This window comes from Musa acuminata, chromosome BXJ3-4 (assembly GCF_036884655.1).
Source record: "Musa acuminata AAA Group cultivar baxijiao chromosome BXJ3-4, Cavendish_Baxijiao_AAA, whole genome shotgun sequence".
Taxonomy (NCBI): domain Eukaryota; kingdom Viridiplantae; phylum Streptophyta; class Magnoliopsida; order Zingiberales; family Musaceae; genus Musa; species Musa acuminata.
In genome coordinates this window covers 1,978,637-2,001,106 of record NC_088352.1, presented here as the reverse complement: position 1 = coordinate 2,001,106, position 22,470 = coordinate 1,978,637, and the positions used below count along the sequence as shown (strand labels likewise).

Sequence of the window (22,470 nt, the reverse complement as noted above, 5' to 3'; positions counted from 1 at the left end):
TTTCGATGTCATGCTTCCTTTCCCGGGTTGGCTGAGTTCAGTCCTTGGCCAACCAAGGAGATTTCCTTGGTCCCTTCCAATTATTCCACAGCATCTGTTAGTTTCAGGTATGTTCATGATGATAATTCAGTCCTAGGTAACATCGCTTGTTTCTAATCTTAATCTCAGCTGATCCTGTGGTTCTCCAAATAAGGCAAAGCTCCACAACCATAGCTGATGAATCTAAGATAGCCAGGCAATTGAACTCTCATATATATGAGTTTTTGGGAGTAAGACTTGCATCGGTGGAAGTCTCATGCATTAATATCTCCTGTCGCTTGTCGGCTTGTTACATCACGATCTAATTTACTCCCTAAATTACCAGCAGTCAGTCTATTGACTTGTGCCAAATGCCTTGACCTGCTACACCTGATAGATCGACAACATAACCATCACAGCATAAGTGAGTAGTTATGATCATTACTTTCTCTCACTACAATGGTGTTAGGTCAATGGCATTGAGTGCTTAAGCAAATCTATGATTGCGATCTCCATGTTGACGAAGATGATGAGGCAGTATCACATTCGTCGTCGACGTCGTCCAGATCATCAAAGCCCCAGGACTCTTCTTCTTCCTCCTCTCCCTCTGGCATCTTCCACTGATCTTGCAATATCTTCCTGCCTTCTAGTATGTCCAATGCCTGCCATTATTCATTTGATTATCATCATTAGGAGTTGTCTAATCTAAACCAAGCAAAAACACTACATGTGGGAATGACCCTAAGAGCTAATCAGAGACGGACTCAGACAGAATTGTTAGGAAGAAAGCAACCTGTCACCAATATATTCCTCCTAAGTCACCAGTAGTTTGGCCTTCAATTAGGCATCCAACTAAACAAATGCAACTTTGATAGAGAGAATCAATCTACCATGAAACCTGCATCTTCTCAAGTTTCCTGGTGTTGCTAAACCTTTTACTTCCTTCCGAGGTTCTTCTACTGTCCACTTCAGTACATTTTTAGTGGGTTTCAATGATCTTTCAGTGCCTTTTTGGCATGATTCTTTCATCCTAAAGTTGTTGTTCATGTGACCAGCAACAGTAATTTACCTCAGTCATGGAAGGGCGCAGTGTTGGGGTTGTTCTGATGCAGAGGGAGGCTGCAAATGTGAGCTTCCTCAGCTGATCAATGTCGTATTCATCTCCTAGTCTTGCATCCACCAAAGCTTGCACAGTGCCATCACGTAGATAAGGTTTTGCCTGTATGAAACAAAGTTAGCAGTAGCAGTTCTGAAATGTTCCCGATATCTATCAGATGCAGCTGACACTGACCCAGCTGAGCAAGCTGTTGTGAGATCCATCCACTGGTTTCCTTCCTGATATGATCTCCAAGAGGAAGACGCCAAATGCAAACACATCGGTCTTCTCGTGAACGATCCCGTGCATGAAGTATTCCGGCGCCAAGCACCTGGTGATACCACAAGCGTCGTTAGCTGCTGCGAGCATCAAAGACCTTGCGCTCCTGCATGAATGTTCTCGAGGAGTTCGTACCCGAACGTCCCTTCTATCGGTGCCCGTGCCACGGCGCGGTGTGTCCACTCCGTTGGAAGCCATCTTGCGAGCCCGAAGTCGGAGATCTGCGGTGGAGGAGATGGATTCGTCGTACAGATTGAGAGGAGAAGTAGCAACGAGGTTAGCTGAGTGCTGCTACCTGAGGCTCGAAGTTGGCGGTGAGGAGGATGTTGGAGGCCTTGATGTCTCTGTGGATGATCCTTCTCTGGCATCCCTTGTGCAGGTAATGGAGCCCCCTCGCAGTGCCCACGGCGATGTCGTGCCGCAGCTTCCAAGCCATGGGAGGAGAGCTTTCATCTGCACATAGCGTACACATAAGCTCGACCACGTTCTGCGTGTGACGTTCTCCACGAACAGCTTCGCACCCGATGTCACGTTACCGTAGAGGTTGGAGCAGACGGAGCCGCGTGAAGAGAACTCAAAGATCAGATGGAGGTCGCGGTCGACGCAGCATCCGAGGAGGGCGGAGACGTTGGGGTGCCGGACGTGGCCTACCGCGCCCAGCTCCGTCAGGAAATCCTTGGTCCTCTGCTCGTCCGACGACGCCCTCGTCAGCCTCTTCACCGCGATCGCCTGCCCGTCCTCGAGCACTCCCCTGTACACCTCGGCATACCCGCCTCTCCCGACCAGGTTCTCTGCAAACTCCAGCGCCACCAAAACAACAACAAGATGATGAGAATCCACCGGAGTTTCCCATGTAACAGCGCTCTGAAACATGGAGTCAGCAGACCTTGGCGAAAGCCACCAGTTGCTCGATGTATCTCCTCGTGGGAGAAGCATCTCCAAGTTGGCTTGCAAGGTGGCTCCGCGTCGAACAGATGATGGATAGGTTGGCTCTCACGAACAGGGGAGGCATTCTCCTCCGCGGTCGCTTGTCCTCTGCTCCTCCGACCAATTCCAAGAGACAGCAAGCGTTTAAGACGCATGCTTACTACTCTGTCTTCTGCTCACTTGCACTCGAAATGCAGGTGATGATCAAAGAAGAAGAGGAAGAAGAAAGGGAGATGCAAATGCTTTAGGAACTCCTAAAGCAGTCCACCATCACTGCACACAACCAGAGGAGGATGCTTAGCTTTCCGAAGGAGACAAGGTGGCAATACATTATGATGAAACTGCATGAGGGAAGGTGGGAGTTTTCTAAGAGGAAATGGTGGCGTCATCCCTGCCACTGTTCTCAACAAAGCACGCTCAACACAAGGCTTTAATGGTGGAAGATGAAACCAGAGCTACTTTTTCATGCTCGACACCCAAATAACATGGTCATGGAAGGAGATGAGCAAAGCAGCGGTCAGCCACTGAGCGTGCCGGTCATCAGAACCATCTCATCCGTGGAGCCTGAGAAACCATGGCACATGGTGGATGACCCAAGCAGCCATGGGTGAAGTGCCGAGGAGGGGATGATCATTGGGTGGAATTATTTAGAAGTGTTCCCGAGGGGCCAAGATTTGGTGGAGGAGTGAGTACTTGGGGTGGAGGACCAAATACAGGTGCAGATGGGGTCCCAAGCCACATTAATCCCTCAATGATTCATGTTGTGCATGAGAATGCCATGAATGATGCTTAGAGAAACTGTTGGCAGAGCAGTGAATTGGTTGTCAAGATAATCTCAACTGGAATGGCTCAAGAACGACAAAATTGTCAACCTACATGATGAGAGGTGGGTGTTGCGCTGACAGCTGTTTGTTGAAAGAGATAGAGAAGAGAGAGAGAGAGAGAGAGGACTCATTATGTATGATTTAGTGTTCTGATTAGATTATCGTAATAATCTAATTATATTATTACGAAAGAGAGAGGGAAAAAATATATTTGATTCCATTTAGATTATTACAATAGTTATCTTATTTAGTGTTCTAATTATGTCAATATGAACATTCTAATTATGGGAATAAGAGTTCGAATCTCAACCTATGGGAATAAGATCTGAATACACACCATCGCCTATGCGAATAAGAGTTCAAACCTCAACTTATGAGAATAAGATCTGAATACACACTGTTAGTGTCAACATCTTTGCGCCATGGTCTCGGGCCAATACGGCTGGGTTCATGTCCGAATGATTGGAGATCTTCCTGAATGACCCTTGAGGCTGTTGAGGTAGCCGACTACGGTGGTCCGATCTCGACGGGGTCACTGTTTTCTCCGTGATGGGACACCTCGCCAGGGCGTTTGGTGAGAGGCACTCTGTCTTCGTACCTGCACACGGGTCGGGTCGGGAGAGCTCGACTCGACCCTTCCGACGATCAAGTCAGTCGACAATCTCCGGGTTTTTTTTTCCTCTCCCCTATTGTTCTGAACGCAAGGGTTTTTATAAGGAAGGTAAACGTTTCTTGATGTGCACGCTTGCAAGGAGCAGGGTCATACCTTGGATAATGTCTGACACCGGCATTGGCGTGGCGTGAAGGACCAGGCTCCTGCAGGATGGCGACGTGCTTCGGTTGGCGTTTTGGTCTGCTTCGACCAGAAGCTGTCAAGTCAGATCGAGACAGGCCGTAGCTCCTCGGTCGACGTGACCCAGGAGACATTACCCGGGAGCAGGTGACGTTAGTTCGTGTCCCGTCGTTATTATTATCCTCGTCGTAAACCACCACCAAATTGAGTGGTCGGGTATAGTTCGACTTCTTCTTATTCATATAAATATCCATGACTGAGTGGTTGTGTATAGTTTGCACATCTTATTCATATAAGTATCAAATAATTTTGCATTTCTTTGCTAACCTATGTTAGCAACCAACACTGGTAGAGGTGATTAAATTAACCTCACCTCACGAGGAGAATAACATGTGATTCTGTGATACATATATCAACACACACACACAAACCATTCATCAATAGATGTGTTGAATTATTTGATTACTGTCTTCCATGGATCTAACGAGTATTAGATTACTGTCTTCCAAGGCTTTTGTATGCTTTTGTGATTGCCGATGTCTTTAGTCTTCATCTTAAAGTTCGAAACAGAGGAGAAAAAGTAGGCCATGGTGATTGTGAGTATGTGGAAGAGGATAACAGGAAAGTGGTGGTGGTAATTTTATTGCTATCACCACCTTGCTCCAAGTGCACGCGTATAAAAAGCCTCAACACAGAACAGTATAGGAGTGTGAGCAACATCTTGCTCCAGATTGTATAGGCTGAAATGAGCAGGGAATTAAGCCTTGCGCATGAATCAGACCAGCTCCCAAAAGCATGTTTAATATACATGTTTACTATTCACTCAGTTGAACCATGCAAAAACGTGCATCCACAAGATCAAAGAATCAACGTCAAACTCAAAAGAAACATCCAAGCAGTCCTTTTCTCCAGTTTATCCAATGTAGATTCTTTCAAAAGAGTGATTCTTTCGACATTGATGAACTTTGGGCATCAAGTTTCTGCAAAGATAAAGAGCCGTGCCACAGAATGCCATGAGAACAAAAGAGCATTAGGAGGAACAAAACAGTTCTGTTCATGTGTCAGGTACATATAAATTGTAATTGTGGACAAGCAATAATATGAGTTAACCTGAAATTGCTGACCCATGAATACATGCCCGATGAATAACTAATGCAATAATTTGCATCTAAAGAATTGTCACATTGATTATCGAGTCCAATAGCTTCCTCAGTGCCAAAGGTTCGTGCAGAAGCCTGTTGGCGCTGGAGGTGGCCTCTTGCTGCAGATCGCTTCCAAGAAGGTGTCCACCAACTGCCCTGCAAGGCTTGGGGGATCATCGATCAGCGTATCAACGTAAACACTAACAATTCTTCTCTCCTGTGGAGTTGCTCGCAGGCTGAACCAAGTCAAGAACTTCACCCTGAAGTTGCTCTCGATGTGCCCCTCGCATTCCAGCCACCTAATGACCTTCACACAGTATTCATATAACCCTTCCATCGACCCATCCTTGATATTTATACCCTCAAATTTTCCTCCACCTCTTTTCTTGGATGAACTTCCTGGTTCGGCATCTGGATTCAACGAGCCTTTCTCAAATATATTAAAACCACTGTTCCCTTTAATGCACCTTCCAGAACCTTCTGTTCCAGTTTCCAACCTGCAGGGAGGAGTGGCAGGCAAGGTGGGATCTGATTGTCCAAATGGTACGATCACCATCTCATTGATGACAGGAGTGTTAGATTCATTATCCGACTTCGGGATGTCAGATGCCTGGTTATTCTCCATAGAGTTAGTGGACTCGATCGGAATGGTTGAGTTTGGCTCCTCATCTAATGCAGAATCAGAGTGCCCATGTGAATCCTCTGGCTCAAGAACTTCTGCTCCACTAATACTGCCCTTACATTCACTCTTTTGGTGGCTATTATCTTTCTGGGCATGATCGAATGATTTTTCTGTCTCGAGAATCTGAGGCTTCTCACAATCATCAAAATCAATTTCCGGCAACTTATTCAAGTCAGCACATGCAGAACTCTTGGTATTGGATTCGTCTCCCTCCAAGGGATTAGACAAGCCACTACTGTTTGTTTTAGAGATTTGACAATGTGGGTTTGATACAGTTGTCTCCAGTGCCAAACCCACAGAGTCATCAAGAGAGATAGCTTTAGTTTTTACTCCAACTTCCCACGTGTAGAGGTTCCGCATTTTGCTGAAGCCTACCACCTTGAACATATATTCTGTGGCTGGAATTAGTTCTGTTAATAGCAACCTTTTCTTCGGTTTAAACACAGACAATGATGGTTTCCTGGGGTATTCTGGGTTGTCGGTCTTTCGGTGCCACAAAGTGAAACCGGCTAGCTCTTGAGCTAATGGTGTGTTATCCTCTATATCCAATGCCACAGTAAGAGATGTTGGTAATATCTCTTCAAATTTGATGAAGCTGGAGGATACCGTACCAATTTCTGTAGGCAATAAAAATTCACAAAAAAAAAAAATCAGTCAAAACCAAACAGATACCAGAATGCTCAGTAAACTTGAAGCTTAGTGAAGCTTACGCTGAAGTTGACTATTAGCTGACAAAGAACTACCACGCATAGAATCTAGTAAGTCTACTGCATGGGCACACAGTCTTTGAACTTCAGCACCAACAGAGAGTCGGTTAACAATTCCACGTGCCATGTTTGATAAATCATCGATAGGCCCAACCTCTGCCTCCAGTTTCTTCCGTGCTGTGTCAACTATCTCATGCAAACTCTGATACTTTTCAGTTAGGCTGAGAAGTTTATGACTAAGAGAAATACGATAACATAATGCATCAACTCGTCGTGCATCTTTTGCGATCAAGAGTTGCTTTTTCCAGCATCTGAAGAACAAAAAAGTCAAGGTAAGAACAAAATGAACCGTCATTGAAAGTCAATTGTTCCAACATGTGATCACAAAGGAGTTTCTATTCTACTATGGGTATCAGCACTGAAGCAAAGATTGCTCTAGACAATCTAAAGCTGATTTACTTCATAAAAATGGTTCATGCCAATGTCTAATATATGATAACCATAATGAGATAAACCTTATATCTTAAAAGAACTTCACTAGGAAAGATCAAGTTGACCAAACAAGTATAACAGTAGCAAAATATCGACACATTTAACTAGATCAACAAGACAAGACATTTGAAAAGTACAAACACAGTTGAAATAGATGTTATAATCGTTGATGATTCATCACAAATACATGCCTGGATCTGTCCTTGCAACAACATTCTTTATCAAAGCAACATGCTAACATAAACTAAACATTCCTAGCCGAAGAAAGAGAAACAGAAATTATGGAAATCTTTAGTTTATCAAGTACCATCTTAGATTTTAGAAATTAAAAAGAAGTCCCATTTATATCTGTATTTGAGAGAGTTAACACTGTATAGCAATTGCTACTTGTGAAAAGAGAATATCTTAGCAGAAACTTACTCCCGCATGGTATTCCAGAATACTCATTCATAAGCACTTCTTGCTCGTATATTCAGTCCCAGTGGCCACAGTGGCAATCATGTGTTTCTCCACTTTATAAGAACACATACATCCATATGTTGCCTCTCTTCTTTACCAAATCATCTTTTCAATGACCAAATTACACCTCAATGCTTGTGTGTTGCTTAACAAATTATAATTCGAGACTAAATACTTCACTTAAACTCCTATCTCTAGGTAAAACCTATGGCACTTTTGGCTATTTAACAAAATCGCTGCAGTAGTATCTTGCTGGTAGTATGGAGCTGTAAAATTTGGTACAACTTGTACAACTTTTATCATGTGCAGTAATAAGGCTAACTGATGTAGGAAATGTATAATCATATTTAGGTCTATTTCAAGTCATGCATTGCTCATGGAGATGGATCATCAGCGTTTCACAAACATCAAAAGCATGTACAAGAAGACCAATTGATCCAGCATTTAAATTTCTCTAACCAACAGCTGCAGATCCAATATTAGATATAGATCTAAACCCTTAAAGTTTTCCTAGGTTTTGCTTACCTCTATCTGCCCACATGGGAGATAAAATGTATAAAGCCAAAATTATCAATTTATTCAAGTAGAATCAGAAACATGTACTGTTCGTTCCAGTTTTAGTTACTAATCAACAGTCATCAATGATGGGGAAAAACAATGAAAGAATCCATCGTTCAGATAATCCTGAAGAATAAAGAAATTTTAAATGCATCAAACTCATCAGAAAGTCATCTGCTCCTAAAACTGACAGACTAGCTAAGCTAACCATAACATATACTGATGTTGCAGTGTCACAATTCCTTCAAGTAACAAGGAACCCAAGAAGACAAGACAATTAATTACGTCATGGCAACTTAAAAGAAAAGTTACTTAGATGCTAATGATCTAAGATCTCTCAAATTAAAAGAAAATTACGTCATGGCTCAGACAGACTGAGATCTCTCAAATTCAGGAAGCTATGCTGAGCAGTTCAATATGCAATATTCATTTTTTTTTTAAATGGTACATTGAATAATTTACCCAAGCAAGTCATTAGCTTTTCCACAGTATGTACAGTAGTAGCTCCCATCCAATCTTGTGGTGCACTGCCTGCTCTTCATGATACCAGTCCTTTCATGCTTAAGAGCACACTCGAGATGACAAGACAGACCACATAAGTCACCTTGAGAAAAAGCCTCGGAGCCACAAAATAGCCAAAGGCTAGGGTCCTTATTGTCATCATATTTGCGACAGATGCAACATGAGCAACGCTTACAAAATGCATCTTGTACGTTAAGAGTAGCCCTGCAGGCTGAATTCTGGCAGTATCTAATGTTTTCAAGAGCTTCTTCAACATCACTTGGTTGGAGGTTGCTTGTGATAATTGGCAAACGTGATGGATGTTCATTCTTTCTCTGTCTCTTCGATGGAGTTTGAGGGCTAGGTGTAGATGGGACCTGAGACGAATCACTGTCTTTTGCATGTTCTCCAGAATTTTTATCAGATACAACTCTGAACAGGTATTCGATCATCTTCTGTTTTGTTAAGCTAGTATACTTCCTCTCCTTTCCTATCTCTGCACACAGGATCTCTAAAAGGTCACGCCGACTCCATGTCTGCAACTTCTCAGGAGCACTCTCAGGCCATTTTGATAGTTCACGTATAAGTTCTCTCTTCTCCTCGATGCTCAACTTACTACATTTAGATGGGTCAAGTACAAATCCTGTAGTAGTGAACATATCAAACTAGATTAGTAAATTAGTGAAAAAACCACCAAAAAGATGTAAAATGGAATATGATTATGCAAAGACAAAATGTTAGATGATAAAGAAGATCCCCCATTGTACAATCTCCCTCTGATATGGGGTCGGAGGAAAGTTGGATGTGTGAACATTATCCTACATGCAGAGAGCTATTTCCATGAATCAAACCCCTGACATATAGGCTGCAATAAAGTAACCTCTTCCCGGTGACAAGCTGATGCTTATAAGGTGTGCGACGATATCACATTATCTATGCAGCAGATACCTTATAAAGTAGTTTAATAAGGACACCTGATGCCAGTGAGTCTCCAAGAGACCAATATTTTGGAACTTTTAAAAAACCTGCATGGCCATGCCGTAGCATTCCCCCGGCTAACCATGCAGTGCAGATATGTTTGCAGTAAACAGAACATTCCTAACATGAGAGGTAGAGGATGAAACTAATCCAGAAACTCAATAAAAGCAACCACTGTAATGGTAATGTATTTAAACAACTTGAAGCAAGACAAATCAATGTGAAGCTAGGAACGGTGTGCATTAGTGCCTTGGTGCATGTTACAAATGAGCTGACATTTGATATTTAGGACCTTACAAGCACGTGCTTAATCTATAATTGAGCATAACAAGTCCAAATCTGATTCAATAAAAACATGAGAATGCAAATCTTAAACCCATAAAACAATACTTCACAACCATCCGATAAATTTGAACTTTGATCTCATATACCATAGATGACAGGGTTTTCAAAATTTTTCATGAATTAAAAAAGACAAGAAAACCTATCAGAGAAAGAACTCCTTATGAATTCAATTACACAATATTCTCGCAGTAGCAAATGCTTCTGAACCTAATAACTAGAATTTCACTAGGATGAACTTCTTCTAATTCGTCTAGGCATATGAACATCCCTAGCGCTGGCCAAGACAGCATCTCATGGCCAACGAGAAAATAGAATGAAAAGGTTCATTCTGACGCATGAAAAAGGACGAGTGGAATAAAGAATCAGCTTCCCCTATTTATGTTTCACCGAAATTTTGGGGAAAAAGTTTCCAACTCCCCCAAACATAGTAATCGCCTGGACACGATCCACAAATGCAACAAAGGGACAGATTCCACAAATAGGAAATCAAAGAAAACCACCAAAAACGTATACAAGAATCCAATTTTTATCTCCACCACCAAACCCCTTAAAATTTCCGATTTAATCAAGCCACAAACCGCAAAAACCACACGGAACAGCGAAAGACCTGGAAAGTTTCAATTTTTACATAACCCAAGCTGTGATTCCCCCTCCAGTCCATCCGAACAAGCAGATCGGGTGCTCCTGAAGCATCAATTGTCAAAAACACGGTAAAAGAATCAAAGACCACCAGCAAGACGGCGAGAAACGTACCGGAAAAGGGCGGATCCATGGCGGGAGACCTCAGTTTTCCCCTCGTTCACATTGCCATCTCAAAGCTGATCTTTTTCCGCACCTGCAACGCGGCTCGCCCGTCCCAACCTAAAGGCAGCCAAGAATCCCATTAAATTTCGCATTTTTGTGCCTTCACGTTTATCTCACCCAACCAAGAGGAAGAGAAAGAGAGAGAGGCAGGGAGAAGAGGGCTACGCATACCAATGGAGGAATCCGTGGCTGACCGAGTCATCATCTTGTCGTCTCCTCTCCTCCTCCTCACGTCTAGAGATTCGGACGTCACCGGGAGAGCGAGAGAGAGAGCTAGATGACACTCTCCGTAAGATTAGATTAATGCTCGGGAGCAGACTGTGGCCAATCAAAGCAACACGATAGTAACAAAAGGGTTTCTTTTCTGGATTGTTTTGCATATTGATCCTTCTATCTTTAGATTTTACACATTAGTTTTCTACATCCTGTTATTGATGATATTGGAAGTCTTTGTAACTTTCTTCCCTCCATATTTTTATTATAATATGTGCCAAATTTGAGTCAACTTGACCCGCGAAGAAATTCTTCTTCTTAAGTGGAGTTGACTTTGATAGATCTTGTTTTGTACATGAAAAGAATAACTATCTACAATACTTCTTTGAAGGATTAAAATAAATTATTTGTCACTGATATATCACTTGCAGTGTTTGATCGAGAAATTCAAATATTTAGAGGAACATTTTCCACTAAGAAATTCAAATATTGATGTCAAGGGTAACATAAACATTTCAACATTTGTAGGATATTAATATATTTTAAATTCTCAAATTATTCTATGATATTATCTAAAATTATAAATTTATTAACATGAGAAATCAACATAATTTATATATTTTATGAGGTAAAATTTTATTCATTTATTTGTAAATATTATTTTATTATATATCTTGACCATATGAATTTTTCATAATATTTTTATTTTATTTATTTAAATATAAATAAATATGTATTTTTTTTAATAAATATTAAACTATTAGAATGATAAATTTATCACATGACATTCAATAGAATCTTAAAATATAATTTTACTAAACAATAATTATATCAATATATATTTAAGATATACTTTTTATATATTATTTAACAAACATTGAAGGAATGGAATATACATTCGATCAAATCCTTTTCTCCAAATATACATCAAAAATATAAAAGTATTCCAAAGGCATACTTTAATCTATTGGCTTGGTTTCATTTCTATTTAACATAGTTAACTCAATCATAAACATGCCCTTTTAGTATATGAACATATATATATATATATATATATATATATATATATATATATATATATATATAATAAAATTTTCGTTGTCCTTCCACCGTTGGATTGAGGTTCCAAGTTCATAAACATAGTCCATCAGATCAAATAAGGCTTTGAATTTGTATGCATTATATATATTGAGAGAAATTTCTTTAAAAATAAAAATACTTAAAAAAACCAAAGATTATAATAGTTTAAATTTTGTTAGAATCCAAACCCAGCAAATAAATAATAAATAAAAATAAACAAGAATAACATATCTTATACTAAAATCTTATCTAAATTAAATACTTTTAGATATATTACTCATATTTAGCAATCATTTAATAATTGCTATGTAGGATATATTAACCAAGTCTTAGAAATATTTAGTATACAATTTTGTTCAACAAATAATAAAGGTAAAAATTTCAATAAGACAAATATATTTAAAATGACTTAAAAAAATAAAAAAAAAATACTTTTTTTATGTATGCACAGTTGGAAATATATTATATTCTCAAGCTTATGCCAGATCAAATATTAGTTTTATAGTTAAAATATTGGGTAGGTATTAAAGTTACCTAAGAATGAAAATACTAAGAGACTACGAAAAAAAAGTAAAAAACTATCCGGAAGGGACCAAGGATTATATGCTCATATATATATAATTTGATCAGCATGAAAAGATGATATTTTTCAAGATTTGATTTTGTAAATGACCTTGATAACAAGAAGTCTATTTTATGATTTATACCTATATCAGTTGGAAAGGTAATTTATATGAATAGTATAATATAAATTATATTATTAATAATAAAAGCTGATTTTATGATATGCTTTGAGATCACTAATCAAGTTTTATGACTACAAAATTTTATCTAGGGACTTAGTGTGGTCAGACTCAATTACCAAGTCACTGAAAATACTATATGATATATCATAGTAATTTTTTTTTTCTTTAGGAATGATAAATACTATCACAACTCTATTCATTAAAGTAATTGATAGTTCAAGAAAAAAATAAAAATAATTAATATCAATTAAGATTTTAAATTTTACTATATTGATTGTTGAACAATTCACTTAATATTTTTAGTCTAAGATGCTTGAAAGAATATGTTCTTATGATTGAATTTATAAGTAATCCATAAAAAGATATGATGATATACATCAAAATAGATATTATAATTAATATTTTTATTTATATTCTTAAAGTTATTTATTTTTACTCACATTTATATATGTATATGATTGAATATGTTAATAGGATTATCTTGATAAGATAAATTATAAGGGTCATTTTATATTGCATTAGGAAGAGGTAATAGTATTGTGATATATATAAAGAAGTATGATATTGATGGCATACAATCGCTATAACTCATATTATTAGTAATCGGACATAATATGATATTATATTTATTAGATTTATTGGCCTATTTTATAAAATTCATATACACATGTAATTTTTTTTAAAAAAATTTAAAATATAATTAAATATAATTATTTTTAAATAAAAATTATTTTATTTATTTTAAATTTAAATTTCTTTTGTATCTTATCAATTAATGGGTTAAGCGAGAGAATATTAAATTATAATTATAATAGGATTCTAATTATGATTATCGACTAATATAAAAGAAGTTCAATTATGATAGAAATCATTAGGAGATGATTTTGATTTGAGAAACTCTCTTAATTACTTATTTTAGACTTTTTGTTCTTGTCTATAAATAGAAATGACTTCATAGGGATTAAAAATATAATACATGATATTATCAAAAGATTATAAATATTCTCTTATCTCTCCTTAGTCATATGAATCAGTCATTGAGATATTATAGATCTTCTCTTATCTCTCATATATCCATAATCAATCGCTAATAGTAATTTTATGAAAGATAAGAAAAGAGGAGAAGATGAGTATAGTTATCTTTATAGATCGACATCGTTATAACTTTATGACATTGAGAGATATATATATCGTAAATTAGATATATTATTATTTAATTTTAATATAACAATAATATAAGGATGATTTTTATATTTACATGAATATGTCAAACATGAATAGCTCCAAATATAAGAAGAAGAAAAAATCCAACTCGGTGTCATTTCTACGACAGCAAAATCTGCATGGAAAACATATGCTAAAAGCCTGCGTTCTTCGCACAGTGAAGTGAACCGGGAAGACACTTGCATATTACATTATGTGATAGGAGGAAAGAAATATAACAGCAAACAAAGTGTGCTCGAGTGAAGCGTAGCATGCGCAGAAAACGACCACTTCCGACTTGAACGGCGCCATGGATGGGTAGGTTTCCAACATGCCACGAGAGTGGGCTTGCAAGCATGTGTCCTGTCACCACCCACTTACCATTCCAATTTACCCATGCGAGCTGTTGCTCTCACTGCAAATGTTTGAGAAGTATTCATCAAATGTTGATATGATATTAAGAAAAAAAATAAAAAAAAATTAATATAGAATATTAACATGTTGATTGAGGTCGATCCTTTTTTCAATTGTGATGATATTTCCAACACACAGATCAGGAGAATTCTTTGATCTGTCATCTAATCTTATATTCAGAACATAGAAATAATTCTGCCACACTCATCCAGTTTTCTTGTTTCTTCCAATTTGTTTTCTTGGTTCTCGGTCTACCTATACTACTATTACTCGCATTATATTTAGCTTAGTACAGAAGATGGAGTCGAGAAGAAAAGGTGTCATTTGGTTGAAACTAATCAATGGTCTTAACCAGACTTCTCAAGCAAATTAAAATGATTTGCTCCTTCAAGAATTGAAGTGCACACTCAAAAGGAGTTCACATCTCCTACTCTTCCACAACCCACCGTCAACGACATTGATCAGATTAAAGAACACGAGAGAACGACGAGAAAGCCTACACGAACACATGGCTCCGCTAGTGCATGTATCAGTCGTTGCTTTGCAATCAAACGACCGATTGTTAGCCGTCGCAAATGAAAAGCTAGAGATGATGATGTGAAGCGAGTAAAGAAAACCCATCTCTCTGAGAGAAATATCGAGGAAAAAGGCAGACGAAGGTAAAGCACAGACCCCCAGGAACTGAGAACGTTCGCTCGCTTGGATGGAACGTGTGCACCAAACCTTCGATCAGGCGGTCCACTGCTGAGTTCATTCGAGTATGCGCGATTACTCGATGTCATACATAAACACAGTGGGCTTTTAATTGACACATGCAATGATATATAACACAAAACACATGTTGTAGAGGAGAAACTCCCAACGCTGAAAGAGTCGATGTCATACGTAAACGTCGCTTATGTCGTCAACAGTCGTGGCTGGGAACATAGGAAAAAGAACAACACTGTTTCCGCTTCTGCTTCGACGATGCTCTCGCCTCTCGTGCCTAATGTCGTGTGTTAGGTCCGTCGCCTGGTTCTTTCAGCTCTTTCTTCTTAGAGGCGTTCTTCCTCGAAAGAACCGACAGTGCAAGCGAGGCAACAACGATCGTCGTCCCTTCGAAACATGGGAGAACGTTTGGTCTCCATGCACGGTCATGTCGGGGAGTCAAAGCCAAGCTCTTCAGTGGCCCGAGTGGTGGTCTGTGCGGCCATTGGGCTCGTCGTGGGTGCATAACGACATGCCACGTTTTAGATGGTACACCTGTGCTCTATAAATGATTAAACATTAAAAAATGCTTAATGCTTAAGGGGATAATATAAACGTCAAAGAAAATAAAAAATACATAATAAAATGCGCATCCGGGGAATCGAACCCCGGTCAGTACCGTGGGAGGGTACTATGATACCACTACACCAGATGCGCTTTGGTCGATTGTTAACTAATTTTCATAAGATATATACTTAATTAACAGAGTCCGGCTTTAAAAACATTGGTACCCGTTCTCGAACACCGTCTTGATCAAAACGAGTGAATCCACCAATCGTCGATCACCACGAGTCAACTACCAGTCGACACTCGTCCCGGACCCACAGACATTGACCTGGACAGTTACGATATCCATCCTCACTTTCCCGGCAGACCAACAAGTAGGGCCGTCGACCTGTTGCGTCGCCCCCATGTGACAAAGCATGTGTCTACGTGCTGTATTCATGCTCGTGTCGCTGTTCCCCACGTGCCCCGTCGCCGCTTCGGGCTGATCAACCCATTCCGATCCCACGTGACAACTCCAAGCCACGTCCGTTGAGCCCACCCGTCTACGTCCAACTGGGCAACCCCCACGGGGAGATCAACCGACTCTTGAAAGCGACGTGGCCAAACTTAGTGTCGGAATGTATTCGTGTGCGAAGTGATCGAGACAGGCCATATATAGTCTCACATTACTCAAAATTAAAAGACTCGATAACATATGTCGGACTCGAATGATCCACGATTTATGAGCTTCAATTTTAAGGTGCGTGCATTCCATAAGCTCTCTGCAATATAAAATCCTTTCGAAGTTATTCAAGATATTCTGAATGATCATATCGAATGTGTATTTATGTTTCGCGGCAACCCTTTTTCTAAACGAAAAAAAAAGGTGAATAATTATCCGCTGAAAATGACAACTCAGTGACCACCACAAATCTCCCTGATGGTACCTCCAGTAGCATGCAGAAGAAAAAGAGACTTGTGTTCTTCCGTTTTGTCTAACCGCTGAGTGCTTTGTTCTTTTCCAAGATTCCATATCTTTAACATATAGACTAGAAAGCATATACCATTATCTTCAGAAAGCAAAAAAAAAATACGGTAAAATTATACGACAAGAAATTAGAATCACTGCACTACCAAATGGTAAGCCAAGTCGATCGATGGCCATGATCCCGTGGAGATCCAAGAAAATCTCACTTCTCCTGGTATGTTGGATGATGAACACGACGACCAAACTAGTATCTTCTGTCAGATTTCACGCAATAATAGAACCAAACGAATCAAGGATTCTTTTTTTGAGTGCGTATGATCCACACGGGTGCAAGCAAAAGCTGGTCCATGACAGCATCATCACACCCACCCAATGAAGGAAACTAAACACTTCTCTTGTCTTCTCTGCAACCTGCGCTCGATTCCCTGCCCTCCCCACCTCTACATAAGCCCCCCGCCCTCCGATCCCTCTTCCCCAACCTTGCCTCAGATCTCCAACCTCTTCTCGTCTGCGGTGCTCGCGGTTGCTGGTCATAATGTCGGGGGTGTGGGTGTTCAAGAACGGCGTGGTCCGCCTCGTCGAGAACGTCGGCGGCGAGCAGGGTGCCGTGGGCCGCCGCAAGGTCCTAGTCCACGTCCCCACCAGCGAGGTGATCACCTCCTACGACGTCCTCGAGGAGAAGCTGGCGGTGCTGGGGTGGGAGCGGTACCCCAGCACGCCGGATCTGATCCAGTTCCACAAGCGCTCCTCCGTGCACCTCATCTCGGTACCTACGGACTTCTCCAAGTTCCGGTCGGTGCACATGTACGACATCGTTGTCAAGAGCCGCAACATCTTCGAGGTCCGTGATGCATGATCGCTCACGTACCCGTCACCAGCTCGCTCCCATGCACATCTCGTCTCCTAGTTATACGTAAGCTAACTTAGCAACCGATAGCAGTCGAAATAAGCTTGTGTATGATTACGTACAACTCCACTGTGAGATCGACCGCCTTGTAAACATCTATCATCTTAAATAAAGGGTTCGCTTGTGCTATCGTTTTGCAGTGAGCTACACGATGTCATTTCTTCGATCCATCTTTGAACTAATTATCCATCAGAATATCGAAGTAGATCATGAAATCTTAGCTCTAATCCAGAACAACTTATGATGTGTCAACAAGGATACCAGAGAGCACGAGGAAAACGACCCTTTTCCTTTTTGTTTCTTCCTACGACGAGAAAGCCGGACGACACATGTTGGTGCCTCGAAGTACCTTAAACAATCCGCAGAGGCATATATTCCTATATACTATTTTTTGAGTCTTCAATCTATTTCCTGTTGCATTTTGCTGAGCTAACATTTAGTATCTTTCCTGTTAAATGAATGTTACATTTGATCGCAAAGAAAGATTGATCGCTATGAAGTGTCAACGCAACATGTTCTAAATGTTTGATCGTGTTGCACATGCTTTCTCGAGAAATCTATTTCTCCGATGACACAAGTTGAAGTCGACCTCGATCGGAACATAACTAAAGCTCAAGCATCAAGCCACACGAGTGGCATCAACATCGAGATCCTATCCATGCGTAAAGGGAAGCATGATGGATAGATAGATAGATTTGGAGCCTGTTTTCCACTAGCGCTGAGGACCATCCTATCTATTTAGGTTGGTCGAATCATATACTTGAAAGAATCTTGCTAGACGATGTTACCGTCCGTCCCACCACAATTGCTCTAAGACAAATCACATCACCTTGCAAAAAGATTATGGGATGACTTGGTTGTTTTGTCGACTTTTTTCTCTCAACCCTCATCTACGTCACATGGACATGTCGCTTTGACTCCAACCATCGTGTCCCGCAAAAGATGTCGGAATGCTTTAATCGGCATAAGTACTATTTTCCCAAGACTAACAACTCTTTTCTTCTCCAAACCTCTCTCTCTCTAATAATATAAATTATTGTTAATTTTGATTAAAAATGATCAATTTGGATTTTTAGATGGATGGTGACGGTAGTAGCATACATGGGGATCTTAATATTTAGATATTTATTTATTTATTGATTATTGTTACGATAGATGGATCCACCCATGATGTTTATGAGTGGACCGGGCGGCAGTTGTCCCTTGGCGCTGTTACCTCCTCAGCTCGCGTCCACGTGAACAAAGCACGAAAGAGCATGCTCGACACCTGTTTGAGGAAATGCCCACCTTACGACCCACGCGGCAGGACTGATCACCTGGGCCCGCCCCACGTGGTCTGGAAGCGCCACCTGGACGTCGCGGGCCCACGGCGGCGTGCCTCCTCACGCCCGTGGGCCCTCACACGCCCGCGCCTGATTGCGACTCGACGTTCCTCCGCTTAGCTATCCCGATCTGGTTAATTAATCCTTTTTTGTGCTACTTTACGAGCAAGGCCCTGATTTATTCTTTTCGATAACGTGATGCTTGCTTTAATGACTTTGTGTTGTTTTCTACAAGTTACATATTATTTATAAGACCAATTATTCTCAATAATTTGGTGGCTTAATAGAGTCACTATCGATAATACTTAGTTGGATTAAGTCAAATCCTGACTAAGCTAAACTTAGCACCGATGATGCTTGGCAGAAATCGATGAATGATGGAGGCACTAGATTCCTTCTTCGCTCCAGCACCGGATCGATTGTATGTTGCTGCTGGATGCTCTCATGCGTTCGGTCGTCTTGCACTCTATTGTAAGTAAGGTAAGACAATCCCGGATGGACTAAGGGCTTATTATTAACATCCTTAGCAACACGATCGAGCCTCACTGGTATATTTTGAGTTTTTACAGAGACATCGAATTAGATATACTCATATGGACAAGAAGAAAAATAAACCTGCATACTGACTCGCAAGATAGGGTCGTTCGTGTGTATGGATCTAATATTGTATGACGAAGGGATTGACCATCTCCACCTGACTTTGGACATCCGATAACCTCTCGACGGGTGAGACTGCTTCTGTACTCACCTAGTCAAGTGATAGAACTCTATGTATTTGGATGCTTTTCAAAGAAGCAGGCGTCCTTTTCCGACTTTGGAAACTGGAAAAAGGGCCGATCTGTTTTGTCAATGAAGCAAAGAAGAATAAGAAAGAAAGAAAAAGAAACTCAAAGTGGAATTGACAGCTGCGATGCCGTATCATCTCAGGCAAAAAAGGATGATTCCCACAGCACTTGCAGCAGAGCCTTTTGATTATTCTGCGATCATACATGCACGCTTCTTCCTCAAAAGAACAATAGGCAAGAAGAAACAGTGGTATTACATGCCTCGTAGTGTAAGCTGTACTTTGATATACAGACATGCACGTATCTTTAAATATATGAATACTTTTTCCCAAAGGTGGCTCATGTTCTGGAAAACCTGCTTGGTTTTAGCCTTTGAGTAGGAGGAGGAAGGAAAACGAAGGTGCACACTCCTCCACCAACGTCACTTTATTAAAGCTTAAAAGGTGATGGTAATAATTAAAAAGGATGTTCAAAAGGTGATGTATGTAAAGCTGCCTGCCTTCTTTTATTGGACGGGAGAAGATTGTGTTGCTTGTATACGAAAGACACATGTAACGATACTAAGGTCATTTGATGCCTTAATCTTCGCGTAACTCCGAAAAGTATTCACGCTCGAGATGGAGATTACGTACAAGTCATGCATGCATACTGTTCCCAAAATATCCCCCACCTCTTTAAAGCGCCTGCCTTGCCACCTTCGAAGGATACGTAGCGAAGCCAAATTTAGTTGTGCTTGCTCCTGAGTTTGACCCCACTTCCCCAAATACCCCTTTTCCAGAAGACACTCCGCCATGCCCGAGAACCGAACCATGGCCGGCGCTCACGAGTCCGGCTGCGAGGATTCGGTTCCCATGTCTCTCTCCTTTCGAGACATCGCCACCGCCACCGCCGGCCGGGATCCCTCGGCCCTCCACCGGGCGCTCTCCTCCCCTCCGGACTCCTTCCAGTTCTTCTGTGCCGCCAGCGAGATGTGCTCTGCCGAGGACGTCTTCCTCGGGTGGAGGCTCCTCCCTCTCAATCCCCGTTCGCCGTTGCCCGGAACCCTGCCTTTAGATCACCGGCGGTCTGGGTCCCTCGACCGGCGCCACTACTGGCCCGGAGGACTCGCGGACAAGCACCGGAAGCTGAGAAGGGCTGCGTCGGACCCGCCTACGGAGGCCATGAAGCCGCAGCCCAGGTGGTATCTGTTCGTGCTCGGGCCGATGAGGGTCCCGTCCGCAATGCAGATGGAGGACATCAGGACCCGGCAGAGGCGGCGGAGAACGCCGTCGCCAGAGGATACCGTCGGGCGCCTGAGCAACGGGAGAAGAGGCCCGTGGAGGCTTCTCCGGTCGCTGAGCTGTAACGGGGCGGAGAGCGCGGCCGTGTTGCCATCGCCGGTCAGGTTCACCTCGCACTTGCGTGCCTGAGACGAGCTCTTAGATCCCATTACCCACGTTGTGCCGCGAGCAACGAGTTAGCAAACGGAAGAGTACTCCTGGAAATCATGTCCTCGCTGTGGTGGGATCCCATGTTCGCGCTGTAGAGGCTAACTCTTCACATCAAGCCTTCATCTTCTTGTGCCTAAATTTTGGTCTTCGTCACGGCAGAGATCAGCAATCGTCTTCTCGTACATGGAGATTACGAAGGCCAAGTTTTGGGTCTCAGTTGTGCTTGTCTCATTCTTAATCCACTTCCTAGGTGACCAAGTAAACCAGACTTTGATAAGGACAGAGACCAAAAAGAATCTTAAAAGGCTGTGGTGAAAAGACACTTCCAATGGGAAGGAGACTATTCGTCGTTATCTATATAGTAAGTAGAGCAGTAGGGTTTTCCTTCACCACAAATAATACCGCACAACTTTCTTCTATATTTTGCTGACTTTGATCTCAGATATGCTGCAATCATGCCATGTTCAATACTAATGGATTTATTCCCTATATTAATAATCATAAATCCACCAAATCTTGTAGGCAAGCCTTCAACATGTGACCAGCCTAAGGTGTCATATGCAGTCATTTCAGATGTTAAAGAAACAGAAGCAGAGAAAACACTTTAAAAGAGAACCAGTATTGCAGTTTAGGTGTCAAATTTTGTGCCATTTCATCTAAAGATCCTTTGCCTTGTTGTTGTTTTAATTTTTTGAGTAATATTATTCCATCTAAAAGGTTAAGTATGATCTCATTATACTTTTATATCCTTGCATGAAAAAAAAACTCTTTCTCTCTCTCTTTTTTTTTCTCCCCAAATTGCATTTTTGCACGACATTTGTACTATTTATTGGAGCCATACACTTGTTATTGGATTCGATACTGCTTCGGTCCGAATCCGATCCGTTAACAACCTGCAGGTGGGGGTGAGTCCGACGCACTGGACATGATCGGCCCAAATGTCCAATTGCAGTTGTGGTTCCCTACATAAACCCGGTTCGATGTCGTCCGTCGAACTCGCCCATCGCCCGGTTCGATGTCCAATTGATGCTATAAAATAGACCCCAGCATCGAAGCTTTTCGAGAAAGACTCGCCCATCGAACTCGCCTTCCCGCCCTCTCTTGATCCCATGGCCGAACCCGGGTTCTGGTGAAGCAAGAGCAATCGCGGAGGTGCAAGATGGAGATCTTCTGTCGCCGCGGAGCCAATCCCCTTCCAGGTTGGCCGATCGATCGATACCTGAACTATCGTATCACCTTATCCCCTTCTTGCTGGTTCTCTAGACCGGCGATTCTGCTCTGATGGTGTTGATCAAGATCGCGGACTGGGACACGGAGAAAGACATCTTCCCAACCGAGTCTTCTTGATTCGCGTTCTTTCGTTTCAAGGCTAGGATGTCTTGCATCGTTGGTGGGTTACGATCGGAATCTCTTAAAGATTCCAGTGCCTTGTTCGTTTCTTGCTCTTTGTGTTGCTAGTTCTTGACCTGGGTTCTTTTGTTTCTTGGGGTTGGGCATCTTGCGTCTCTGGTGGTTTACGATCTGCTTTCTTCTGTTTCTTGAGT

At 41.3% G+C, this 22,470-nt stretch overlaps 4 protein-coding genes and 1 non-coding gene across 8 annotated transcripts; 2 read left to right on the top strand and 3 right to left on the bottom strand.

The window, feature by feature from the left end:
* Positions 1-217: 217 nt before the first annotated feature.
* LOC103980277 (probable receptor-like serine/threonine-protein kinase At5g57670) lies at positions 218-3,022 on the bottom strand. Of its 2 annotated transcripts, none has more exons than XM_018824473.2 (7): positions 2,280-3,022; positions 1,915-2,184; positions 1,689-1,846; positions 1,529-1,614; positions 1,310-1,445; positions 1,088-1,237; positions 218-680 (listed from the first exon to the last, which is right to left on the bottom strand). In XM_018824473.2, exons 1-7 carry the CDS (start codon positions 2,473-2,475, stop codon positions 516-518), a joined length of 1,161 nt encoding a protein of 386 aa, XP_018680018.2. In that variant the 5' UTR covers positions 2,476-3,022; the 3' UTR covers positions 218-515. The 2 variants fall into 2 exon arrangements, with proteins under 2 accessions (XP_018680018.2, XP_009394888.2); XM_009396613.3 differs by having other exon boundaries at positions 1,930-2,184; positions 2,280-3,012.
* A 1,929-nt stretch (positions 3,023-4,951) lies between these two features.
* On the bottom strand, positions 4,952-10,923 carry LOC135635595 (VIN3-like protein 2). Of its 3 annotated transcripts, none has more exons than XM_065146779.1 (5): positions 10,777-10,923; positions 10,555-10,662; positions 8,440-9,121; positions 6,472-6,779; positions 4,952-6,378 (listed from the first exon to the last, which is right to left on the bottom strand). In XM_065146779.1, the coding sequence occupies exons 2-5, from the start codon at positions 10,571-10,573 to the stop codon at positions 5,147-5,149; spliced, it is 2,241 nt and encodes a 746-aa protein (XP_065002851.1). In that variant the 5' UTR covers positions 10,574-10,662; positions 10,777-10,923; the 3' UTR covers positions 4,952-5,146. The 3 variants fall into 3 exon arrangements, with proteins under 3 accessions (XP_065002851.1, XP_065002852.1, XP_065002853.1); XM_065146780.1 differs by lacking the exon at positions 10,777-10,923 and adding an exon at positions 10,409-10,485 and having other exon boundaries at positions 10,555-10,768; XM_065146781.1 differs by lacking the exon at positions 10,777-10,923 and adding an exon at positions 10,430-10,485 and having other exon boundaries at positions 10,555-10,768.
* A 4,671-nt stretch (positions 10,924-15,594) lies between these two features.
* TRNAG-CCC (transfer RNA glycine (anticodon CCC)) lies at positions 15,595-15,665 on the bottom strand. Its single transcript has one exon. It is a non-coding gene; the product is annotated as a tRNA-Gly (tRNA).
* A 1,307-nt stretch (positions 15,666-16,972) lies between these two features.
* LOC135635678 (flowering-promoting factor 1-like protein 3) lies at positions 16,973-17,520 on the top strand. The gene has a single exon (XM_065146925.1). It carries the CDS (start codon positions 17,018-17,020, stop codon positions 17,336-17,338), a length of 321 nt encoding a protein of 106 aa, XP_065002997.1. The 5' UTR covers positions 16,973-17,017; the 3' UTR covers positions 17,339-17,520.
* Positions 17,521-20,287: 2,767 nt separating this feature from the next.
* Positions 20,288-20,905, top strand: LOC103980510 (uncharacterized). The gene has a single exon (XM_065145696.1). The coding sequence runs from the start codon at positions 20,288-20,290 to the stop codon at positions 20,903-20,905; it is 618 nt and encodes a 205-aa protein (XP_065001768.1).
* Positions 20,906-22,470: the final 1,565 nt, after the last annotated feature.

Excerpts from the sequence above, each read along its gene's own strand:
- LOC103980510 (XM_065145696.1), top strand. The coding sequence starts at position 20,288 with ATGCCCGAGAACCGAACCATGGCCGGCGCTCACGAGTCCGGCTGCGAG.
- LOC135635595 (XM_065146779.1), bottom strand. Across the intron at positions 6,780-8,439 it reads AAAGCTAATGACTTGCTTGG|ATGCTGGAAAAAGCAACTCT; the intron begins GTAAATTATTCA and ends TTTGTTCTTCAG. Across the intron at positions 6,379-6,471 it reads AGCTAATAGTCAACTTCAGC|AAATTGGTACGGTATCCTCC; the intron begins GTAAGCTTCACT and ends TATTGCCTACAG.
- LOC103980277 (XM_018824473.2), bottom strand. The coding sequence starts at position 2,475 with ATGCGTCTTAAACGCTTGCTGTCTCTTGGAATTGGTCGGAGGAGCAGA. Across the intron at positions 1,446-1,528 it reads CCGATAGAAGGGACGTTCGG|GTGCTTGGCGCCGGAATACT; the intron begins GTACGAACTCCT and ends TGGTATCACCAG. Across the intron at positions 1,238-1,309 it reads ACAACAGCTTGCTCAGCTGG|GCAAAACCTTATCTACGTGA; the intron begins GTCAGTGTCAGC and ends TGTTTCATACAG.
- LOC135635678 (XM_065146925.1), top strand. The coding sequence starts at position 17,018 with ATGTCGGGGGTGTGGGTGTTCAAGAACGGCGTGGTCCGCCTCGTCGAG.